Source organism: Phalacrocorax aristotelis, chromosome 4, assembly GCF_949628215.1.
Source record: "Phalacrocorax aristotelis chromosome 4, bGulAri2.1, whole genome shotgun sequence".
Classification (NCBI taxonomy): Eukaryota; Metazoa; Chordata; class Aves; order Suliformes; family Phalacrocoracidae; genus Phalacrocorax; species Phalacrocorax aristotelis.
In genome coordinates this window covers 70288231-70310326 of record NC_134279.1, presented here as the reverse complement: position 1 = coordinate 70310326, position 22096 = coordinate 70288231, and the positions used below count along the sequence as shown (strand labels likewise).

The window sequence follows — 22096 nt, the reverse complement described above, 5'->3', positions numbered from 1 at the left end:
TTAAGTCTTGGCAACAAGAAAATGTGTGTGTCCTGGAAAGTTTATTCTGAAATGCTTTAAGAAAGGCTTTAACTGGTCCGTCCAAAAGTCTTTTGGAGTCCGTGCTGTGTCCCCAGTTGTACTATAAGTTAGTGCCAAGGGAAAAACAAGAACTGGGCAAGCAGGTATCATCCTTGCCCAGTTTGCAACTATTTTAGCTCTCTGGCATTTGGATGTTTTCTATGTTTTCAGTGGGTTTCTCTTTCATCTATTTCTCCACCCTCGTACCCATGCAACTTTAGCACTCACAGCATCCTTTGGCATCGAGTTCCACGGTCTATTTGCTAAGCAGCCCATCATTTTGTTTGTTTTGTGTAAACAGGAGTTGACATAGGCCAAGTCTCTTCAAAGCAAGCCTTTTCTGCAGTCTGTCTGTCTTCATCTCCAGCTCTGGCAAGACCTGCTCTCTTGGAGCCACATTCCTCCTCAGCTCATGTGGGTGCCAAAGGAAGAGGTCTGAATATGGATCTTAGCACCACATGGCATTACTCAGAGTTTACACATTTACTCTTAGCTGTCTTATTTCTGTCTATGCTTACTATGCTTACTGTAGTATGGCTGTCTATGCTAATTGAAAAGAGAAGTAAAAATTTCCCTTCTTTATAATAAATAATATGAAAATGTCATTCAGAAAATACCTCCTAGCAGTTTGGTGACTGACAGTACAAGTTTTATATTGCTGTAGTTTGTTTTTGTACAGTGCTTATCACCACAGTGTCTAAACCTTTCACAATACATCATCACAATTGCTTTCTAGGGAAGGATTATCTTTCCTTTATGAAGGGAGAGCTGAGACATTCAAGGTCTGGTCTAGCACCTGGGAAAGCTGATGACAAACCTGTTTGCTAAAGGTCAAACCAGGAGTCTGTGGCAGAGCTGGGAACAGAGTAACAGCTCAATACTTTAACCTCTGTACCATTTTCTCCTTCTTTTTCATTATCTTTCCAGTTTTTTGAGTGTTTTCACTTGTCAGAATTAATGTATTTTCTGCTTAATATTTGCAATCAGTTAGAAAGTGCAGTTTCCAAAATGATAGGCCAGCGGGTGAATGAACGTTGATAAAATTTCATTTTCTCTTGGGATCTAAAGCATTGACAACATCAGACTGTTATTGTCTTTTCTTGAAGTAGATCACATATGGTAAGGTACTGTATTTTGCTGCTACTTATACATCCTAAATTTGTTAAAGGTTTTCTCCAGTGATAAATAATCCTCTAATAATTTGGGGTTTTGTGGCAACAGACCTTGTAAAATTGAGTTTTATATGTGACCAAGAAATGTCATATAGTTGTTGTCCTCTCATTCTTATTTTAACTCTGATCTTGCAAACAATAGAGAAAGGGAGGTTCTCAAAGCTCTTCTTTTGGTTTATTTTCTCTGCAGGGCAATCAAATTATTTTTTCTAGCGTACTGAATGAGATGTCATTTTTAAAATGTGTTGTGGTTTAATCCCAGTCAGCAAGTACACACTACGCAGCCACTCACCACCCTCCCCCCACCCCACCAGTGTAGGAGAGAAAATTGGGAAGAAAAAAGTAAAACCTATGGATTGAGACAAGGACGGTTTAATAGGACAGTAGAGGAAGAGAAAATAGTAATAATAATGACAAAAGAATATACAAAGCAAGTGATGCACAATGCAATTTCTCACCACCCACTGGCAATGCCCAGCTTGTCCCTAAGCAGCGATCACTGCCCCCCCGGGCAACTCACCCCAGTTCACATACTGAGCGTGACGTTACATGATATGGAATATCCCTTTGGCCAGTTTGAATCCGCTCCCTTGGCTGTGCCCCCTCCCCTCCCGGCTTCTTGAGCGCCCGGCAGAGCACGGGAAGCTGGAAAAGCCCTTGACTAGTACAAGCGCTACCCAGCAACAACCAAAACATTGGTGTGTTATCAACGTTGTTTTCATACTTAGTCCAAAACGCAGCACTATAGCAGCTTTAGGAAGAAAATTAACTATCCCAGCTGAAACCAGGGTGAAGTGTCATTATCTTCCCACAAAATAGGCTACAACATTACTGTGAATTTTTCTTTTTTTTTTTTCCTGATTCAGTTGAGTAACTCCATTACTATATTTATATTCAGTGAAAAAGTTTAGTAGCACAGACGTTTTTCTGAGTTCCTTTTAAAGATTGGATACAGTTCCAGAGGAGGGCACATGGTGTGAGATATGAGCACGGATGATGGATTCCTGGAGGAACACTGGTAAAACAGTCATGAGAAATACGCAGGGATTGCTAGCAAAAATAGCAGTCACAGAAAGATAGATCATAACTCTCGCTAAGCAGATCTTGCTGTTAAATATTGTTGTGGATTTAGATCATACTACCCATGTATTTGCAAACAAGAGGAATAGTAGGACAGAACTAATTTAAACAAAACTATATTTTTGGCTAACTGCTAGTTAATTGTACTAAAATCTAGCACGGTGAATCCTGAACAAAAATGGTCCTACTGAAAAAAAATCAGTGTTCACCAAGAATTACTGCCTTCTGAAATGTGATAGACCACAACCATTGCCTGAAATTTAATAGTGAAACAAAGACCTTGATTCAGGATTTCCTAATGACATTGGGAGAGTTTTCATTCAATTTAGAGAATTTTGGGTCTGGTCATCTGTTATCTTTTTGAAACATTTTGTCAGCCAGTCTGAAGTGCCTGGCACAGTTAGGTCTCCTAACTGCTACCACTGTTCCTGGAGAGATGGTAGCTCCTGTATTTGTATAACTCAGCCATAGCAAGCGCAACAATTGAAACACAATGGTTTTCCATCTTTTTTGGTCTCATAGTAAGTTAGCACTGATTTCTTTGAATCATGCAGGCTACTACAGATATTTACTATTAAACTGCAAAACTGTTCACTAAGCAATCAACTGCATAAAAGCCTCAAACAGAGTGAATAAATTGTTCAGATGAAAGTATTACAAAATCTATTACAACAGGAAGTTCATTTCAGAGTTTCAATTCATTTAATTAAATGGCTTATTTCAAAACACTGATCCAAGAACTGAATCTCCAGGTCCATACTTTTTATTTCTGTCATTCTTTACTTCTTCCAGGTCCCCAAATTCCAAACTTTTCTTAGCGGTAAGTCTCATTTAGTTTTGACACAGGTTACTAAGTGTAAGTCTTGCCTACATTATTTTTCTGTTTATTCCATATAGGCTTAAGACATTTGCTGATTTTCTCTACAACTAAAAGCTAACTTTTTCTTCTCTTGTCCTAAGGTCCCCATAAAAGAGGTCATGGCTGAAATGGAGGGGTTTTAACAGCAAGCTATTCTTAGAGGATCATACGTGAACAGTGACAAACTTGCAGATGAACCTGCACCCAAATGCAAATGTTCGTGCCCTAAATATTCCCCCTTTAGCACTTAATATATTGGTAACAGGAGTTACCTCCTGAGGCCACGTTCATCTAACTAAGGTCAACAGTACCACAGATTTGGGTGGTGTCTCTAGCAGATACTTTACAGAATACAAACCACAATACAAATATCAGCTTTTTGGTGTATAAATAGCCATTAAGGCTTTGGGGGTAAGAACACTAACATTCCTTTTATTACATTCTAGTATTCTTTTGCAGATTAAAAGAAAAAAGAAAAAAGAAAAATTATATGCTTAAAAGACTTGAAGAACTCTAAATAACACACACTCTAAATAAATTTAGTTGATGACTCGTTCTAATACCAGACCTTGCTCCATGTTTATTGTAGGCTCTTGTGTAACACAGCTCCCAAAATTGTAATTTAATAAGACTAGCCTGAGGGCAAATTTGTGATAGCATGAGGCCAAGTTATTACAGTAATCAGCTAGCTCAGAAGGAGCTTGAAGGAGTGAAATGCAGAAAATGAGACTACTTTTTCAAAAGTGTAGGTGCTTATGGAACCTGTGGACCATTGCTAACACTGCTAAGCAATAAACCGAAGAATTGAATCTCAGTATGCTAAATACCTAAAATAATTTTGGAGTTGGAGTTTTGTAACTATTGAGATTACTTAGTGGAACTAGTTAGAAAATTTTCTAACCATAGTTTACGTTCTATAGGATGTTCTTCTATTTCAATTACTTTGTGTCTTGAATTTTGAAATACCCCACCAAAACTATTGAGTGTTGCCTCGGTTTGTTTTTTCTTCTTCCCGAAACACAAAACCCGAAGTTTTTCTTTGTCAAAAAGAATTAAGAATTATGAAAAATCTTTTTTAAAGAAAAGAATAATATAACATATTTCCTGAGAAAGTTTGATTTCTAAACCTGCCAGTATTCTTCTAGAAGCTCCCTGAGCAATAATATACTTAGAATTTCCACTGAAAAGAAGATATTTAATTCAGAAGCATAGTATCTGCCATCAACCGCTGTAGATTTCTCCATCTGGTTTTCAGCACCACCTTTTTATCTCTATTTATAGTGAAAAAAGATTGTGAATTTTATTTCTAAGAAATAAAAGATTAATACAGAATTAATTCCAGCAAAACCTGTTTAAATATTAATATTATTAGAATATGCCATATTTGTTTAAATTTTAAGAGCAATTGTGATCACTAGACACCTACTATTCCAATAATTCTTTGTAGGAATGGCAAGAAATATTTTAAAATATAACAATATCCTCTAGGGAATCCATCCCCAAAACAAACTAGCCCAGTGATAGTACTGATGCTTGGTTCTGCTTGGGTTTCATGCTCAACATAAACTGAGTCATCAGGATTTTCCTCATCTACCACGTAACTGTTCTGGAACATGATGAAAATGTGAATATTTCCTAGATACAAGATTACTATAGGAGGAATGTTATTGCTGATAAGATTTAAAAGTCTCTGTTTCTCTCATTGGAAGTGGGTAAATTCAAATTATGTGCAGCTGAAGTTCACAAGTGGTGTTTAAACTGGGTTTTTGTGGTGTGATCAAACGGAGGCTCTCCTATGTATGCTAACTGTTTGTTCTTGGCAACCAGTAGCTGGACCTGAAGCATCAAAGGGCTTTGTACTCCTACAGCTGAGTTCTGCAAGGTCTCTGGCTTCTCCTTGTATGTCACATCTCTGGATTAGTATTCCCTCCTCGCCCATTTCCAATTTCTAGTTAAGTACTGTAGGTCATACCCTCCCAGGGGATATTGTAAATCCCCCTAGGCTTTTAAAGTTCAGGGAGAAGGTTACCAGGACAGAATACAGTTTCTGCAGTAGGGAGAGTGAAATTCTCATCCTGTGGGAATCAGCCGTAAAACTTTCTTTTGCTGTAAATACTGAAAGTTCTTCAATGACAGCTGAACTTTAATTCTCTCTGAAAGATGACATTAGCAGTAGAATATGTCAGGTTCCTGTTGACTCTAATAAGCTATGAGAAGGAGTCAACAGCACCAGAGCTAGCAGGAATCATGGAGCAAAGCTGTCCTCTTCAGCTAACGTAACTCAAGAGAGAAAATTGTCCATGACGCCTAGCTTATGTCAGAGTCAAAATCCCCATACCAGTGTTTCTGAGCACTGTCGTGTGACTACAACAGTTGGCTACAACTAGCATGCATAAGAAGAAAAACAGAAAACACTGTGAAAAAACATAAAGATATATTACAAAAATGATAATGTGCAAAAGGTAAGATTTAAAAGGGTGTATAAAAACAGTAAATGCAATGACTTGACAAAAAACAGTACAAGAAAAGAAAATGTTTGTCATAATTATTTTTCAGCTTCCATTAAGTGTGTTGCCTTGCACCTTAGAGGAAGGACAAAACCTAGAAATACTATCTAATCTAGGCAAGTGTGAGACTTAAGAATACATGGAAGGACATGAGAGTTGTGTCTGTGTGCACAAAAATTCTTAAATATCTGAGAGTTCAATATTCCATTGGTTTCCTTTGTTGAGCTTAGCAGAAATGTGTGATCCAGACAAAGAACTCTATTGTATACTAAATGCTGATCCCAGCAAAATACAGAAATACAGAACTGCTCCCTAGTCGCTAACCTTTTTCAAAAGAGCTTAAAGGTTTCTTTGCAGCTGAATTTCGAAGTGACACTTAATGTAATTGAACACAGGGCAATAATGAGTGCATGGTAACTCAGGAAGTTAGAACAATGCATTATCAGGCACACAGTTAAGAAAGTGTTATTAATATTGGCTTACAGTGGCAGCGAGTGTCAGAATAAATCATTAGCAGTCAGATCCAAGATGCCTGGATTTGCAGAGGCATTCCCCCCAGTTCCCTGTGCAGCATGGGGGAGCAGGGGCTGGGGAAGGAGGATCCTCCAGCCCAGCCAGCGTGCATGCTGGTGGGGACCAGCATCAGCCCACATGGAGAGGAGGAGGGACTCAGACCCTGCATTGTAATTTCTTTATGAAGGGTCAGCTCACTTTTTTATTCCATACCATAGCCTGAAGAGAAGACAAATCTTACCTTTCGCTAAATAGCATTCACTAAGTTCAACACCTCCCTTAGGCTGAGGCACAAACATTTTCATGCCTCAGAATGAGTTCTAACTACCAGACTGCTGGAAGAGGTAAAATGTGGGCACCCAGCACGTAATTTCAGAGAGTGCTGTTGTGTGTAAAAGGAATTGATTTCTGCAGCTGTAGGTAAAGACTTTTGGTTTTATTCCTGCCTCAGTTCTTCCCTATTGTTTACCTCTAAGCGTTTACGTGCAAAATCTGCTGCATGCTGCTAGACATGTGTTTGTGTTCTTGCTGGTGGGGCTTCTGTTAAGAGCTACCTATTTGTGTTCAAAAACAACAGTCTTCAATGTTTGCTCCTGAAGCGCAAGTCAGATTCCTAAACAAGACATTAACATTATCTGGTCATGCACTTGAACCTTCATTGTCCACTGGGGCACTGCCAATGCCTGGGAGTCTTTCCTCCTTGTGGATTTCTTTCCATGTGAATGTCTCAGCTTTGATAAAAATGTATAATTAAGCAAGATGAAAAGGTGCAATAGCTCTTCAGAAAATGAATTAAAATTAGAGGGAGGCAGGTGCTGAATACTTTCATAAAATACAAGACTGTAGGAAGTTAATCTTTACATGGATATACTTAAAAGACTACCAATGTTTATCCATTAAACCTCATCAAATCACCATGAAGAAAGATTAGAAAATTGGGATTTCTTTCACTTCCCTTCCTGCAGAATCCAGACGTTGATTAAAAGAGCATGAGACACACAAATCCCACACTCCTCCTGTTTTACTTAGGGTGTGACGGCATCAGCCAGCACAGTGCTCATTTCCCATTAGACCAAAGCTGGGTGCCTGGTCCCTTCTCTGAGCTGCCTGAGCACTCGCTTCTCCCTGAGTAGGAGGCCCAGCAACAGCCCGACCATATGGTTAAGTGGCTGCACATTACTCACAGGAAAATAGTTCCAAATCACTATCTATCAAGTGTTCATTTTCACAAGGCACAGGACTGTTGTACCTTATTGCACAGTGTGTTTGTGGGATTTTGCAAGTGTAGTTTTGTTGTTACATCTTCTGCCTTGGGAGGGGCCCGGGGCTCAGCTCTTGCCTGTGGTTTCTCTTTCCCACCAGTATATTTTAATGAGCTGGAATGTTTTTCTGTTGCAGAGTACAAAGTCCCATGGCACTTGCAGTCTGGGAATTGCTGGCTTTTGTAAATAGTTTCTGTTGGGCTTTTTGAGACCAGATGCTTACTATTGAAATAATGCATGATCTTAAACAAATAAAAGAAAAACTGAGAACACACAGTCTCCACAGAAAATGGAATCAAAGATGAGCAAACTCCATTTCTTTTCCATTTTTTGATTCAAAACTAATGTGCACCCATGAGATTTCTGAAGCAATCCATTCACAGTGCGTAATCTGCGCAATGACTACCTTCAACAGGCTTCTTGCAGGATCTGATTGCCTCAGGATCCCAGGGACATGCATTTCTCATTCAGGGCCTGTAGCACCGGACTGCAAGTAGGCAAGGTCAGGTGTTCCTACCACACAGGTGAGACCTTTCCTTTTAAAACCTTTCTCCCGAGGTGAAGGCGGTTTTTCCCCTTCAGAAACTCAGTGATTGGGAAGCTCACATGAAGTGGGGAGAAATGCTTGTTTGGTGCTCTCCTCTGCCCAAGGACAGTTTAATCCAGGATTAAAGGAAAGGCCATTAACCATAGACAAAGGAAAGTTTTCTCTGTGGGTGCATTTGATAGGACTCTCACTGGAGCCCCACTGCTGATGGGCAAATGAGAAAAGAGGATGCTGACAGTGGAAAGGGACTTTACCACATCCTGCTTCCATCTAAATCCTACTGAGGATCTGAAAATCTTTGCTGCTATAAATCTGGGATGCTGCTTTTCTCATTACTTGGATAATAGAAACACTGACCATAATTGCTGGCCATTAAACAATCCCCTGTAGAACAGACAAAACCTTTCTGAAAAATACTGCTGTTTTTTTTAAAAAAGAAAATCACAAGTTTTCCACTGAGTCTGCTAAATTGCCTTTGGACTTTCATTCTGGGATTTTTTTTTTTGGTGGGTTCTTGTGCCAATCCTCCTTTTACTGGCACTTTCTAAATTTTCCATAACCATCTCAATAATATTTTTGTATGTAAATCACTAGCTCTGTCAAGAAGGCAGAAAACCAGGGTTCCCTTCTTGTTTTGAGCAGGTAGAAATATTTCAGAAGAATATGTTCTGTCAGATAATGAAGATTTGTAGAAATCCTCAGGTTCCAAGGGAATATCTGTTTCCATGAAATGCCAAAGGGAGCCTTTCCTGCCAGCCAGTTCCCCACTTCCCCGAGTCCTGGCACCTGTAGCAGTCAGCTTTCCTGCCCTCCAGTTTTAAAGGTACCAAAAGCCCCTGATGTGACAGTGCTTCAATTCTTTTGAAGTGAACAAATGCACCTTTTGGTCCTGAAATGATATCTTTGGAAAAAAGTTTTCCTGGGAGCTAGTGAGCTCTGATCCTCATTGGCACTCACATGTTTCCTCAGCAAATCTGGAAGCACTGGCTCTGTTGCACAGGCCTCTGTTCCCTGTAACTCTGTTTCCCCTTATTTCCTTTTATTTCTCCATGGGAACTAGAGAGGGATGATGTGTGTTTTGCTGGAGGATTCACAGTGTTTTCTAACACCAGAGGGACAGTGAGAAATCTGGTCTCTGAAAAAGAATACGACCCTCTGGGCACCAACTCTTCCATCCACTCAAGAATATGTTTCATTCTGCCCTGTCAGAACCACTTTCATCCCATGTCTCTCCCTGCTCTTGTTCCTTCTGCTTTACCTCTCTTTTCCACTTACTCATTCCTGGGCACTTTCATCTGCGCTGCCTCTCCCTGTCTGAGATCTGCCAGCAGTCCCAGGCTCCCGGTCATGACCATCCGTTGGTTGTGTCCCAACACTAATCTCCAGCCTAGTCTCTTCATGTAATCTCAGCCTGTAGCCTCTTTCTGTGGTTTTCTCTTCCTATTTTTCCAGACTCAGCTTTTCTGCCAAGGTATATTCAGTTCTTTTCTGCTTCACTAACACCACCATTGCTCCTTCTCCTCCATGGGTACCAGTCCAACTTTCTTTGCTCTCAAACACAACATGTCAGCATTGAGTGAACCACATACCAAAGAAGGCTTTGATATAATACACCATTTTGATTTTAGGTTTCTTAGCATTTTACTGAATTTCTTGCAACACACTAGTGGGTCTTCTTATCACAGAAAGGATCAAGCACTCTGTGACCTGTGTCCCTTCTGCCCAGACTACTGGCCATAACTTGGTTTTATTTGGGTGCAAAATCTATCAAAGGAACAGGATAAACTGGCATTCCGAGAACTGCTTGTGGCTGAGGATTTAGAGCACTTGGCTTTGATTTTACCCAATTTTTAGACGACATGAACATGGGATTACAATCAGGTGCCATGTGTGTTTGGATTGTGCCTTTGTAGAGAAGCCCAGACTTTGGGCTGTGATGATTTCTTTGCAACAGCTTGCAGCTGTGGAGAGAGCAAGTGAGAAAGGTGTTAGCAATGAAGGCAGCTTCTTTAAAGGTGAGTAAAGCAAAATATAGTTCTCTGTCTTCATCCTCAGAAAGGGGGGAATGGAGAAAGGTAAAATTCTCTTAAAAGTAAATCAACCTGAGCCATATACCAGACTGGGATGAAATATTAATCAGTAAGTAGTTAAAATTAGAGAAAGAATTAACCTATGGAAAGTAAGATGTGGTAGGCAAGGGACCAAAACCTACTTCCAGTATAAATGATGTTTGTCTATGCATCTGTTTGTGTTTAGTAGTAAGCAAAACACTTGTCTTTTCCATTATTGGCCATATTTCCTTTCGATGGATTGTAAGGAGGGACTTCATTCTGCACTTTTCTAGCAGACACTGATGGCAATTTAACAAGGTTAATATTAGTCATGATAACTACTATCAACATGTCAGAAGAAAGCATTTTGATAGATTTCCATTCAGCTTTTACCTTTTACCTTGAAAGTAAAAGAAAATACTTCAGCTGACACTTGCTTTTATGTTGCTGTTTTGATCTTCCAATGGAAATTAATCTGTAATGGCACTAGTAGCTTCCCTTGCATCCTTTACATTGAAGAGACCTTTTTGGGTAACATGATTTCTTGATAAAAGAACAAGGGACACTATGTCCTTACTTTGGGCCCACTGTACATTCCTCTCTTTCCTCTACATTTTGTGGTTGATGGATTACCTTACAGGCTGGCTGAATGGTGTTCACTTGCCAATTAGTTTTTGCAGTAAATGGAATGAATCTTCTTAGCCTTACATGCCCCGTCTTCCCCTGCGATGCACATTTCTGTCCTTCTGGCAAAATAAAATTCTGCATGACTGTTAATGAAGAGCTCTTGCCAATTGTATTTTGTATTTAAAAAAAAAGATTTCCTTCTCACCGCACGCACTATGCCAAATTCTTCCTGCAACAAAAAGGATCATTCAACGTAGTCGTGTTTTGAACAATGTAAATTCAAAAGCAAGCCTTATTTCTAGTATGTGTTAAACCCAGGAGATAGATATTTTAAAATGTGCTTTCATAAAATTGTTGGACTTTCCTAAAAATATGTTTGTCATCTAAGAAACAGTATAGTGAAAGACAAAACGCAAAACATACAGAAATTAAGATTCATTGGAGCAAATAATTTCCTTCAACCAATGTGGAAAAAAATGCCTGAAATACATCAAAGCTAACACTGAAATGCAATTCATTCATATTTTAAAAAGATGGAACTGAGAAGCATTCCAGCCTCTCAGGGTCCTGAATTACAGTTTGAACACTTTCATATGAATACTGATTAGAGAGCAATAACTTTTGTAGCTGACCTTGAGAGCAAGTAACATAGATGTGGAACTTGAACAGCAGGTATTTATAGTGGTTTTGAATTTTATGTTGAGTGTACTGTGTGCATTGTGCTCTTCTTATCAGTCCCCTAGGTAATGGTATCCTGTTTTCTTTCATAGCCTTTTTCTTCCCTAGTTGAAGATTTGTGAGATGGTCATGTTAATCTTGAATTCTTCAGAGACTGGGGGAAAAAGAGAGATGATTTTCTTTCTATTGTCTGGCCAGTCTCCTGGAAGGACATCTTTTAAGCTTCTTGGGCTGTGGAAAGTTTCAAACTCAAGTTTTTCAGTTTCTGGACGAATTTTCTCAGTCTTAAGCTGTCACAGGTATTGCTAGTCTAGGAGTATACTATCCCTAGGCCAGCTGTATATCTGAGCTAGATGGAGGCCCCATTGCCTCAAGAGAGGTAGGATTTTAAGACATACCCCAGTGCTTAGGACATTTGACTGGTGAGCTCTGTATGTCTGACACAGTTGCGCAGGTCCCTGAGGTGCTTGTGAGGTCTCCCTGTGAAGTACCCTGAGGCCTCCTTGTGAAGAAAAAGAAAAGAGGAGGCTCTAAGCACAAAGTTCTGGATTTCCCAGGGATCTGTAGTTCAGGCATCTAAACTTACAGCACTTGAATATTTTAACCATTCAAGTCCCTTATTAGAGCTACCTCATAATTCTGGATCCAGGAGATCCAGAAGATACAGCTAAGCCTGGGTCTAGGAAGGACTGCCAAAGTAGTCATTTCATATCTTCATGGCAGAAATGATTAAAGAAGATCTTTCTTTGAAGTACAAGGAAGTATTGTCATTAAATCTAATAAAAAGTATATTTTACTTGAAGATAAGACTTGGTGGGGAGCAGAGGTGCTCACTTCAGAGTTCAGCTGAAATTCTTGAGAGAGGAAGAAGGGCTTTGACACATGGGTGTTGAAAGTAGGCAAAAATGGAGAGGTGCAGAAGGGAAGTACAGAAAGCTTCAGAGAATTCTGATGGAAACAGACAGAAAATTATCTGTCTATAATAGCTCATGATAGCATGAGAGAAAGCCCATCATGTGCAAGCTTGTTGCAAAAAGCTTTTCCTATTAATATGGTACATCCAGGTAACAATAAGCTATGGTTGGAACAACACAAATGCGCTTAGATGTTTGTTTTTTGCCTAGTCTTGCCTTGTTATGTCAAGGAATGCATCCTTATTCAGGAAGACATTGGATTTAACAACAAAACATTATGAGATTCCCAATATTGGGCCAGAGTTGTTTTCTGTCTCCTAGAAGCACTCCCTTCTCTCCAGCCTACTCTAAATCCATTTCTATTTTTTCTGTCAGGAAATCTGCAGATCTCAAATGCCTGGAGAGAAAACAAGAAAGATTTTGTTTTCAAACACATTTGCAGATGTGGCTGCATTATATCTCATATTTAAGCATATTATTTAGCTTGGAGGATTGAGCCTTCTGCCACCCATTGACAGAAAAAAATAATTTTTTTATTCTACAAATGTTTTCCTGTGTATCTTTTCTTATCCGTGTTTTGACTTGTCACTTGTAAAGTGATATACATTTCAAAGCTGTTGGTGAGCATGAGGCAGAAGTACTTCTCACAGCCAACCCTTTTATTTATAGATTAATATGTATATGCCACATAATGAGCATATCACAGTGTAAATGATCACAGGGGTGGTTGCATTATTTCTATGGAAAGAGTTTTGGAATAAATATCTTCAAGAAAAACAAACATTTTCAGCAGATAATACATTTTATATCTCATAACATTCTTTTTTGAACTGACTTGAAAAGTTTTTACTTGAAGTGTGCTAAATGGAAAAGGTTTAATTTGTTATTCTCAGCTAGTACAAATAAAGTAAATACTCCTTTTTCTTTAAGGAGAAAAACCCAGCCCATTAATCTGTTCATACATGTGTATGCTCTTCAAGAAAAGCAGGGATATGTCGCTGGTATAGATACTGGATCAGTAAACCAATAATCTTGGTCCTACCAGTAAGAGACAGAGACACCAGTACCACAGGGTGGAAGGTGAAAATCAATATTGACACTTTCAGGGTTGAAAGGAGGAAACCGAGGGAGTTAGATGCATTGCTGTAGTACAAATATGCTAAAACCATGCAATAAAATGGCCCAGTACTTTGTTGTGTACATAGCTGCTCAATGCATACCGATACTAAAAAAAAAATAAATCCTTAACTCCCTAAAAAACCCTTTTCCCAAGACCCTGCAGTAGCATGAACATGATAGTATGGAATATTAGCAAGTTCATGCATCTTAAAAATGATAATGCAGCCTAATATGAATAAGTTACAGTCCTGGTGGGGGAATTGTAAACCATCAGCGCAGCTCACAGAAAATTTTTCCAGAGAGGGACAGCACGATGTTGTAGAGACATAGCTTCATTTGTGGGGAAAGATTGAAAACCATGGGAAGGGAGGTTATTTGTGTTGTGTGTTGCCAGGGGAATGTTTGTGTGTTTAAATAGGAGATGAATACAAGTGAGGATAATATGAAGCAATGAAGGATCCAGAAAAAGCTAGTTGTGTGGTCCTATTCATCCTCAAAACAGAAAGAAAAAAAAGTGGAATAAAAGTAAAGACTGATAGTATGAAATGGTATTTTTTTTAAATATAGTTCACATAGTTTGACCTGTAGGATTCACTGTCACTACTACAAGCTTTAGCAGATAATTTATCTCGAAGAAAATAATGAGAAGCAAGCAATGGAAGTTACTGCTATAATATGAGAGCACACTATCAGTTACATATGTTTAGCAGCTTTTCTCTTCCCAGACTGAGTGATCATGCTTCTCATTTGCAAAAAGGTTACATTGCTTATTTCAATAGCTGTGCTTACAAGATGGCAAAAACATATTTCAGAAATCTCTATAAAATACATGTTTGATTTGCTGGTGTCTTGCTCTTTGCTGGTGTCTTGCTCTATTCAGTGTTCTTCCTTTTCTATTAGCTGTTCAGTATTAATGTGTGCCTCTCTGAAAAATGTAAAATTAAGCCCAGTACTGTAATGAAAGGAATGCTGGCTACAAGAAAACCCTGTGCAGCCCTCTGACTGGTGGACCTGGTGTGGTTTCAACGGGCTCTAAGCATTTCCAAGACCTTTAATTCCTGGAGTTTGAGACTCAACAGTAACAGTGCAAGTGGAAAACTGGGTCTTTTGTCTGACAGGTCCATCGGTGACAGAAGGAGGTGGGGATGTATGTCTGTGGGTGGTGTTTGGCAGGACACCAGGAAGGCAGTGATTGATCTGTGTCAGCCAAAATGGTGTTCAGCAGGCGTCAGTTTCTGTGCTGTAGTGTTCACACATGGATGTTTGCACTCCACAGCCCAGAGGAACGAATGCCCCTGCCAGGCCACGGGAAAGGCAGGGTTTATAGAGAACCATGCTGGTTCTCATGAGGGGTTGCAGAAGCAACAAGCCAGCTCTGATGACAGCTCTCATCCTCTTTGCATACTTCTTCATTTCAACTCTTCACAGCTCTCTTTGGTCTGATTCTGCAGTTGCAGATATTTTCTGCTAGTGAAACTAGCCTCTTGTGCTCTAGCTGGCCTAAGCTGGACAGAGGACAAGGCACTGGTCACAGCCACTGGTGTCACTACAGCCAGCTCCGCCTCTGTTCCTCTCCCTCAGTCCTTTCCCTACTCTCCAAGATTATATAGCCTGAGCTTTCAAACATAAAAGGGAAAACTTTGGTCTTAAAGGAGATGTTGCATAAGATTTAATGGAGAAAAAAATCCATAAATCTGCATTATACGATTGCTCATTACATTTAATAAGTTGATTTCACCGTTACCTGCTTCCCTGAATGCTTTCTCCAGTTTATCTCTGGCTTCAAATTATGTCTTATAAAGCTAGTTCAAGCTGTAAATTCCTTGCAGCAGTGTCTGACTTATCTTAATGTGTGGATATAGTTTTTATCATGATAGGGCTCAAGATTTAAAGCATTCTCTCATTACTAATTAACCACACCAAAATTGCCTCAATATCTTAGCACGTTGACTAGAGAATATTATCCTTGCTATAGAATTGTATAGAAAAGTTATAACTACTAATTAAATTGTATAGTACTCCTCCAAGAGGGATTTTTCAAGTACAAAATAATCACTGTGGGAAAATTCCAGGGATGTAATATAGCACACATCAAAACAGTGAAAAAGTAAGATGTAAAAAATTCTCTAGGCACTGGTCCCAACCTGGTTTTGCCCATGAAAATATGACTAAATCTGTTCCGGTAATTCCATTCAAAGGGCAATGATTTTACATAATTCTATATTCATGGGCGAACATTTTAGAAGGACTTGGATTTTAGGGTTGTTCTCAGTTGTATTTCTCTTAGTGGGTAGTGAAAATTAAAAAGGTTTTGATATGCTTACTTTATTATTTATAATTGACTTAAAACCCGAAACATCAAACAACAAAGCTTTCTGCTCGATCTTATGATTTTGAGTCTTTAGGAGGACTCAAGAGAACTGTTTGGCTATTTTGTAAAAAGTACTCTAATTGATTAGATATGTTCCTCCTTCCCAATTAAAAATTACAAAAAAAGGGAGTTGGTGAGTCTGAGCCATGTTCACTGGTGTATAGAGCATAGCTAATATCAGTCATTATCAAGGTCCTGGTTGTACTGTGTGTTTTCTCACAAACACAATTATAGCAAGCTAATTTGCACCACTAAACAAATGCTAAAAATATCAAAACATTTTTCCCTGCTGGCCACAGAGTAGTTGATCCAATCTTTAAAATTCAGATAAACAGAAGTAACTACTCTTATGGAAGCTAACATGATTAAGCACAATGTGCATAGGAAATTAGTTATTTAGCTGCTAGTATGCTCTGCAGAAGAAGAACTGCAAAGCTGTTATTTAAAAATCACACCAATCTATCACAGAGGTTTTTGTGTGGCACCAGAAGGGTACATAAAAGCTTTACATTATTCCTCATTCAAAATTTACCACGGGGCCTGTTGGCAGCATGTGCTAAGGGACTGAACTGCAACTGCTGTGTAGGAAAAAATAATTTCTGTTTTTCCTAGCAGGGCTGATAACTTTGGCTCCAGCAGCTGCTCTAAGTTGTTGTTTCTTTTGCTGTAGAACAAGGCAGAGTCTGAGCAGTCCACCACTACAAACAGGTGGGGTCTTGCCTTTGCTCTCTTCTTATTCAGAGCTTGCATAAGTGAACTTATTTAGCCACAGATGAAATCTGGGCCAGATTTAGAAATAATAGGAATTATTTGCAGGACAGTGGTTTGTTCCAGGTCTTCTCTTGAGGCAGGTGCGAGAGTGGTAGAGGTTCAAGAGGACACCTGTGGTTTTTAAATTAAATGCACTTTGAATATCTCCTTGCTTTCCAACTCCCACCAAAACTATAAATGTACCTGTCCAAAACCTCTAAGCTTCTCCTACGTTGGCAGACACTTTTTTCATGGTAGAAGTGTTGTCATAGCTACCCAACTGAAATACAGGAAAATGCTTTGGGTCTTATTCAGCCAACCACATTTTCTCAGTACATCCTAATACACCAATATTTAGGTTTAGTTTAAACTGTCAGAAATCAGCTTGAAATTGTAACCATATACTACTTCTGCAAGCAGAAGACTTCTAAATGAATGGAAAGGATGGATGTATTTCCTCTATTATGTACTTTGATGTCATTTTGAATAGTGTGCCAAGCTCTATAACCTACCGTCACACCCCCCAAATCCACAGGGAAAAATTCTGGAAATATTTCATTAATCATTTTTGACAAGACTAAGATGACAGGAGTCATTTGTATTTCATGACAGTTGGTAATTAAACATTTACAGTATAGTGCCAATATTTAATACACAATGTAGAAGGAGGGGAAACTGAACAGAAGGTAAATCTGGCAGAGTTTAACATGGAGTGATGCTGTGGGAATGTGCATGTGTGATCAGAACTGTAACACCAGAGAGTAAGTGGCATTGCAATAAAATGTAGCAGCAAACCGCTTTTCCAGCTGTGTTAGACTTCCTTCCCTCTTCCCTGGAACAGAAATGAGGAAAAATATTTTACCCTTAAAATGACTTGGAGAAACCAGATGAGACTTTGGGAGTTAAGATCACTGACTGCTTTTGCAAGGCAGTAAAACTGTCTAGAATAAATGAGTCCCAAGGAGTTTCTCTTGGTTTTATGACTGCCCAGCTTTGTTTTTCCCCTCCATCTCACTGCGTATTTCTTATTTTGTAAAAGCCTTCCACATCTTATTTAGGTTACCTTCCCTGTTTTCAGTTTCTGCTGGAAATAATTTGGAAAGCAATGCAGTATTCATTGCAAGAGTCTGTTTTTGTGTAATTTCTCAGCCCTCTAATACTATTTTTGCACATAGGGATCGAAATTGTTTAAACAGCTCTATCTTACTCCTGTTGAAATGATCAGAAGTGTTCACATTTTTTCATAAGAATTAGACTGCATCTCCACAAATTGTCCATGCCATCACAAACAACATTTATCTGACTAAATGCCAGTGCACAATGTGCATGTACACATCTGAACTGTGTACCTTGATGTTGTACTCCATGGAGGCAGAGCTACAGGCAGAACCATCTGCTCCAAGAGACAGTCAAGACAGAGGAAGTGCATCACATCCTAAAAGCATCTTTATTTTCTTTCCTCCTTTATTTTTGAGCCTAGCTCTGGCTAATTCAGCTGCAGACGTGTACATTTTTCTTATGTTTAATGCTAGAGGAGACAAGTCCCAACCAAGCACTTCTCAGGCTTATTCCCAGGCTGTGTGACTTTTCTTGTAGTACTTGTTCTGTCCTTGCAAAGCACATACTATACAGAATGAACTCTCTTCTTCTGTACCATTATCAGGCCTTCCATGACAGGCCAGTTCCTTACAGCTACGTTGGTCGAAAGGAAAGAATAACTACGAGTATGTTGGGTCTCCACGATGTGGCTGAGGGTACTCTCTGACCTGTGTAATAGGTAGACAAAAATAACTATATGCAGCATAAGGTTCAGTCTGCAGTCACTGGAAGTGCCATGGACTCTGGGTAAGGCTGACTGGTCCCTTGATTTCTTTTTTTTTGCAAGCAGCTGTGTTGCTTGAGAAATGACCGTGTGGCAACAAGCGTGAAATTAAAGTGCATGTGAGCTTACATTCATGTACAATAATCTGTGCAAACGTATTTAAGTAGATGCCTTATCTACTGCTAGTAGGTACGTCTATCAAATAACCAGGCTTCTCTCAAAAACAGCTTAGTAAACCATTGGCAAAGACACCCAGCAGTCAGCCAGATCAGACTGCAAATGTTTGGTAGTATCCTGCTGCTAATTAAATTCTATCTGCAGGAAATCCCCCAATTTTTAATATAGACATTGATGAAATTCCTGTACTCTAAAGGCTGTGGATCAGGTGTCTTCATTCTATAAACCCACGCTTCTCGATGGCTGTGTGTGCATTAGCAGGCAGAGCAGCCTGACAGGAGGGGCTTTGCAAAGCAGAGCGGTCGGCAATGCAGACCTGACACCCACATGAGGCACGTTTTGAGAAATTTAATTTCACATTTTCTCTAATCTGTTCCTGTTGTCTACAGGCCCAAGGCTGGGTGGATGGCATTAAATGCTCTTTTGGAGCACATTTTCTGCTTTTGTGTCATTCAAAAAAACCAGTCTGATTTGGGTGCTACAATATGAACCAAAATGCAGCAGGGCTGTAAGGTGGAGTCATTAACTTCAAAAATGCCTTCCCAGCCTGAATTAAGGTGCTAGTATAGTTGCATCCTTACGCGGCTGATGTTGGACAGGATAACCCATAACTCTTCTTGCTCAAAACAACTGTAATCATAGGAAAAAACAAAATGTGCAATAGCCTTTTTTCCCAATTTTTTTTTCAAATTAGAAAATTTTGCATTGAAAATCATATTATATTACTGACCCTGCTTCCAGGAACTTCCTTGGTCTAATCTATATTACTCAACACAGCATGGATCCTACAAGCATTTACTTATGCCTTGTGCCCTTAATTTCTGTAGAATTACTCAAGTAAATTAAATCTTACCCTTCTTTCCAGGATCAAGGTCCTGGGTAGAGATCTAAGGCCATGATGCATTTTGAATGAACAGAGCAATAGTTTTTTTTTCAGAAATTATGTGAAATATTATCCACTTTGCTGCTTCCCGAGTGAAACCAATATTAAGGGAAAAAAAGGTCATTATAAGAAGGGATGGGTATGAACCAATTTATTCTGGGCAATGAAATGTGTCCTCGCAAGACCAGAGAAACTCTGGTCCTTTGCTTGACCTTATGATTATTTCAGTCTATGCCCAAATTAAGCAAGTAGACCAACACCATGCTCATGACAAATGTAAAATCTTTACCTTACTACATTTGTAACCTGCTCTGTTGCTGATAGGAACACCATATCATTTCATGGAGCGATAAAAATCTGTATTTTATGAAAAATTTTTGACAAAAATTACATATAATGTGAAACCAAATTTAAAAATAGATTCAATTACAAAGAATTTTGTTTTGTAAAAGATAGGATGGAAACAATACAGTAAAAATAGATTATTACAGATAAGATGTTTTTCATTTTCAAAAGCCTAACTTATTTTTTAAAAAAAGTTGAAATGAAATTTGCTTATGGATGGTAACCTTTAAAAAGAAAAGCACAATAGGACAGAACAAGCATGCATTTATTATCAAAATGTGGATGTACAAGTTTTAAAATAACATGAATGTCTGGAATGTGGATGCTGTTTAAGAAAAAAAGATGGCTTTCATGTCAGCAATACTTTGGATAAAGTATTTTTCTTTCTGTTCTAGATGATTCTCATCCAGAATAGACCCATGAAAACAGAGACACATGTAACTTCTTCACATTTTACAACACATAACTATGGATCTGAGCAAATTTCTAATGTTTTTAGTTCTCCTTACTGAGCTGCTTTTCAACTCTGTCTCAGTCAGCCTATTGTTACAAATAAAAAGGTCTGTCTTTGTCATGATTATCGTACACCACTGACGTGTCTGATTCCGCACCCACTAAAGTCACTAGCAAAACTTTGACTTGGCCAGGGTCACATCTTTTACAATAAAGCAGAACACATGAATTTGAAGAACAATGTGAATACATTCATGCTGCAACTTTTCCAATGGGCTTCAGGTATTTAAATGAAATTATTCAGTGTTTGGCCTATTTGACACTACATTCACGTATTTACATCATATACATCTGTTATAAACTCAACAGCAGTTGCTCAGAAACAGCTGTGTCCAGCAGTTTCACAAAATTCCGAACTGGACCACTTCAATTAACGGAGACAGAGAGGGTAACGTAAAGCCTTCAGGACAAAGCTGGCCCCATATAACGTTGTCTCTTGCAAGTAGCCAGAAACATGGCAATCTCTGAGAGGCTGCCTAATGAATTGTTTCAAGTTTTCTTCCAGGATTTTGAAAAGGAAAGTCACACTTATAAAACTGTATATTGTTGCTGATGGTCATTTTTCCAGTGGCAGAGTCAAAAGAAGAGCAGGGTTGTATGTGGAAAGGCTCAGCCAGTGTGCTCTGTGGGTTTGTCCTTGTCTGGGGAACCTGCTTTTAGAGGAGTCAGATGTTCTGGGATCCGAGGGGCGAAGATGAAGGCATGCACAGAGAGGACCTTTCCTCGTCCTGCCAGGGTAGACGTGTGCGCGGGGCCATGGCTCACTAGCTGCTGCAGCCTCTTGTGCAGCCGTGACCCAGTAAATTGTTGTTACATCCATCTTGGAGCTTCTCGTGGCTCTGAAGGGATGCTCTGCTGTCCATGCTGGAAGTCTGTCCACTTTGATCTTGCTGTCTTCTTAATCTGCCAAAGGTTAAAAACACTGATACAGCTATTGTGTGCAGATAACTGTAACAGAATGACAGCTGTTGCCTGTCCTGTCGATAGCCACACATGCTTGTGTATAAAAGGGATTCCTGCACCATTAGATCTATATTAACTCCTTGAGCTTTATAGCTGCCATTTCTAAACACTGACGATTGTGTCCTCCTAAATATATGCAGCTGGGTCTTTGTCAAAATACTGCTCCCATTAAAACCTATCATAATCAGTCAGCAGAAGCAAGTGCTTTCTCTGGATTTAGCACCTCTGCTCAGACTGTAACTTGACAAAACCTCCAAGTAGCTCGAGGTTGATAAGAGTTGTTGACTGGGCACACAACAACAGTAAGTGCTGCTCCTCTCTGCTGTCCTACAAAATTATCAGTAACCTCCACCAGGACAGAGAAAAAACCCATGAGATTAAAGTATATTCACTATTCTTATTATTACTTCATACATTGTCAAAGCCTCCTAGGTGTTTTCAAGGGAGAACAACAAAATCCTACATTGTTTAAAGACTGCGAAGTCATCTTCTTTTGACATCATTTTCCAGGCAACAGCAACAGCCCTAGCAGCACCTGCAGTCCCCACCAATCATTTTATCATCAGGCTTCTCAACATTTCTGTTCAACATTGGTATCAACTTCTGTGATTTTACTGTGGTTCATGTGATAGTCAGTGTTTTTCTCCAAACACAGACACAGTGTAAGTACTTTCAAGAAGGGTGTAAAGATTCATGGTGAAGCTGAGAGGTAGAGAACAATTTTTTTTCTCTCAAAATGAGAAACAGCTGTTGATGTATTCCTGAAAAACGCACCAAGAGTTGGCACCAGAGACACTATGGAAGAAGCTCTTTGTTACAGTGATCATAAGTGGTATATATGACATACTCAAAAAAGCATTTCAAGTAACATTGAATATGTAGA

General features: G+C 39.2%; 1 protein-coding gene across 1 annotated transcript in view; it reads right to left on the bottom strand.

Annotated features, from left to right (window-relative positions):
• Positions 1-19947: 19947 nt before the first annotated feature.
• STK32B (serine/threonine kinase 32B) overlaps positions 19948-22096 on the bottom strand; it is a 181841-nt gene continuing 179692 nt past the window's right edge. The window contains exon 12 of the mRNA XM_075091882.1: positions 19948-21153. Coding sequence (XP_074947983.1) covers positions 21015-21153 — 139 coding nt within the window. The 3' untranslated portion in view covers positions 19948-21014. The remainder of the gene's footprint in view (positions 21154-22096) is intronic.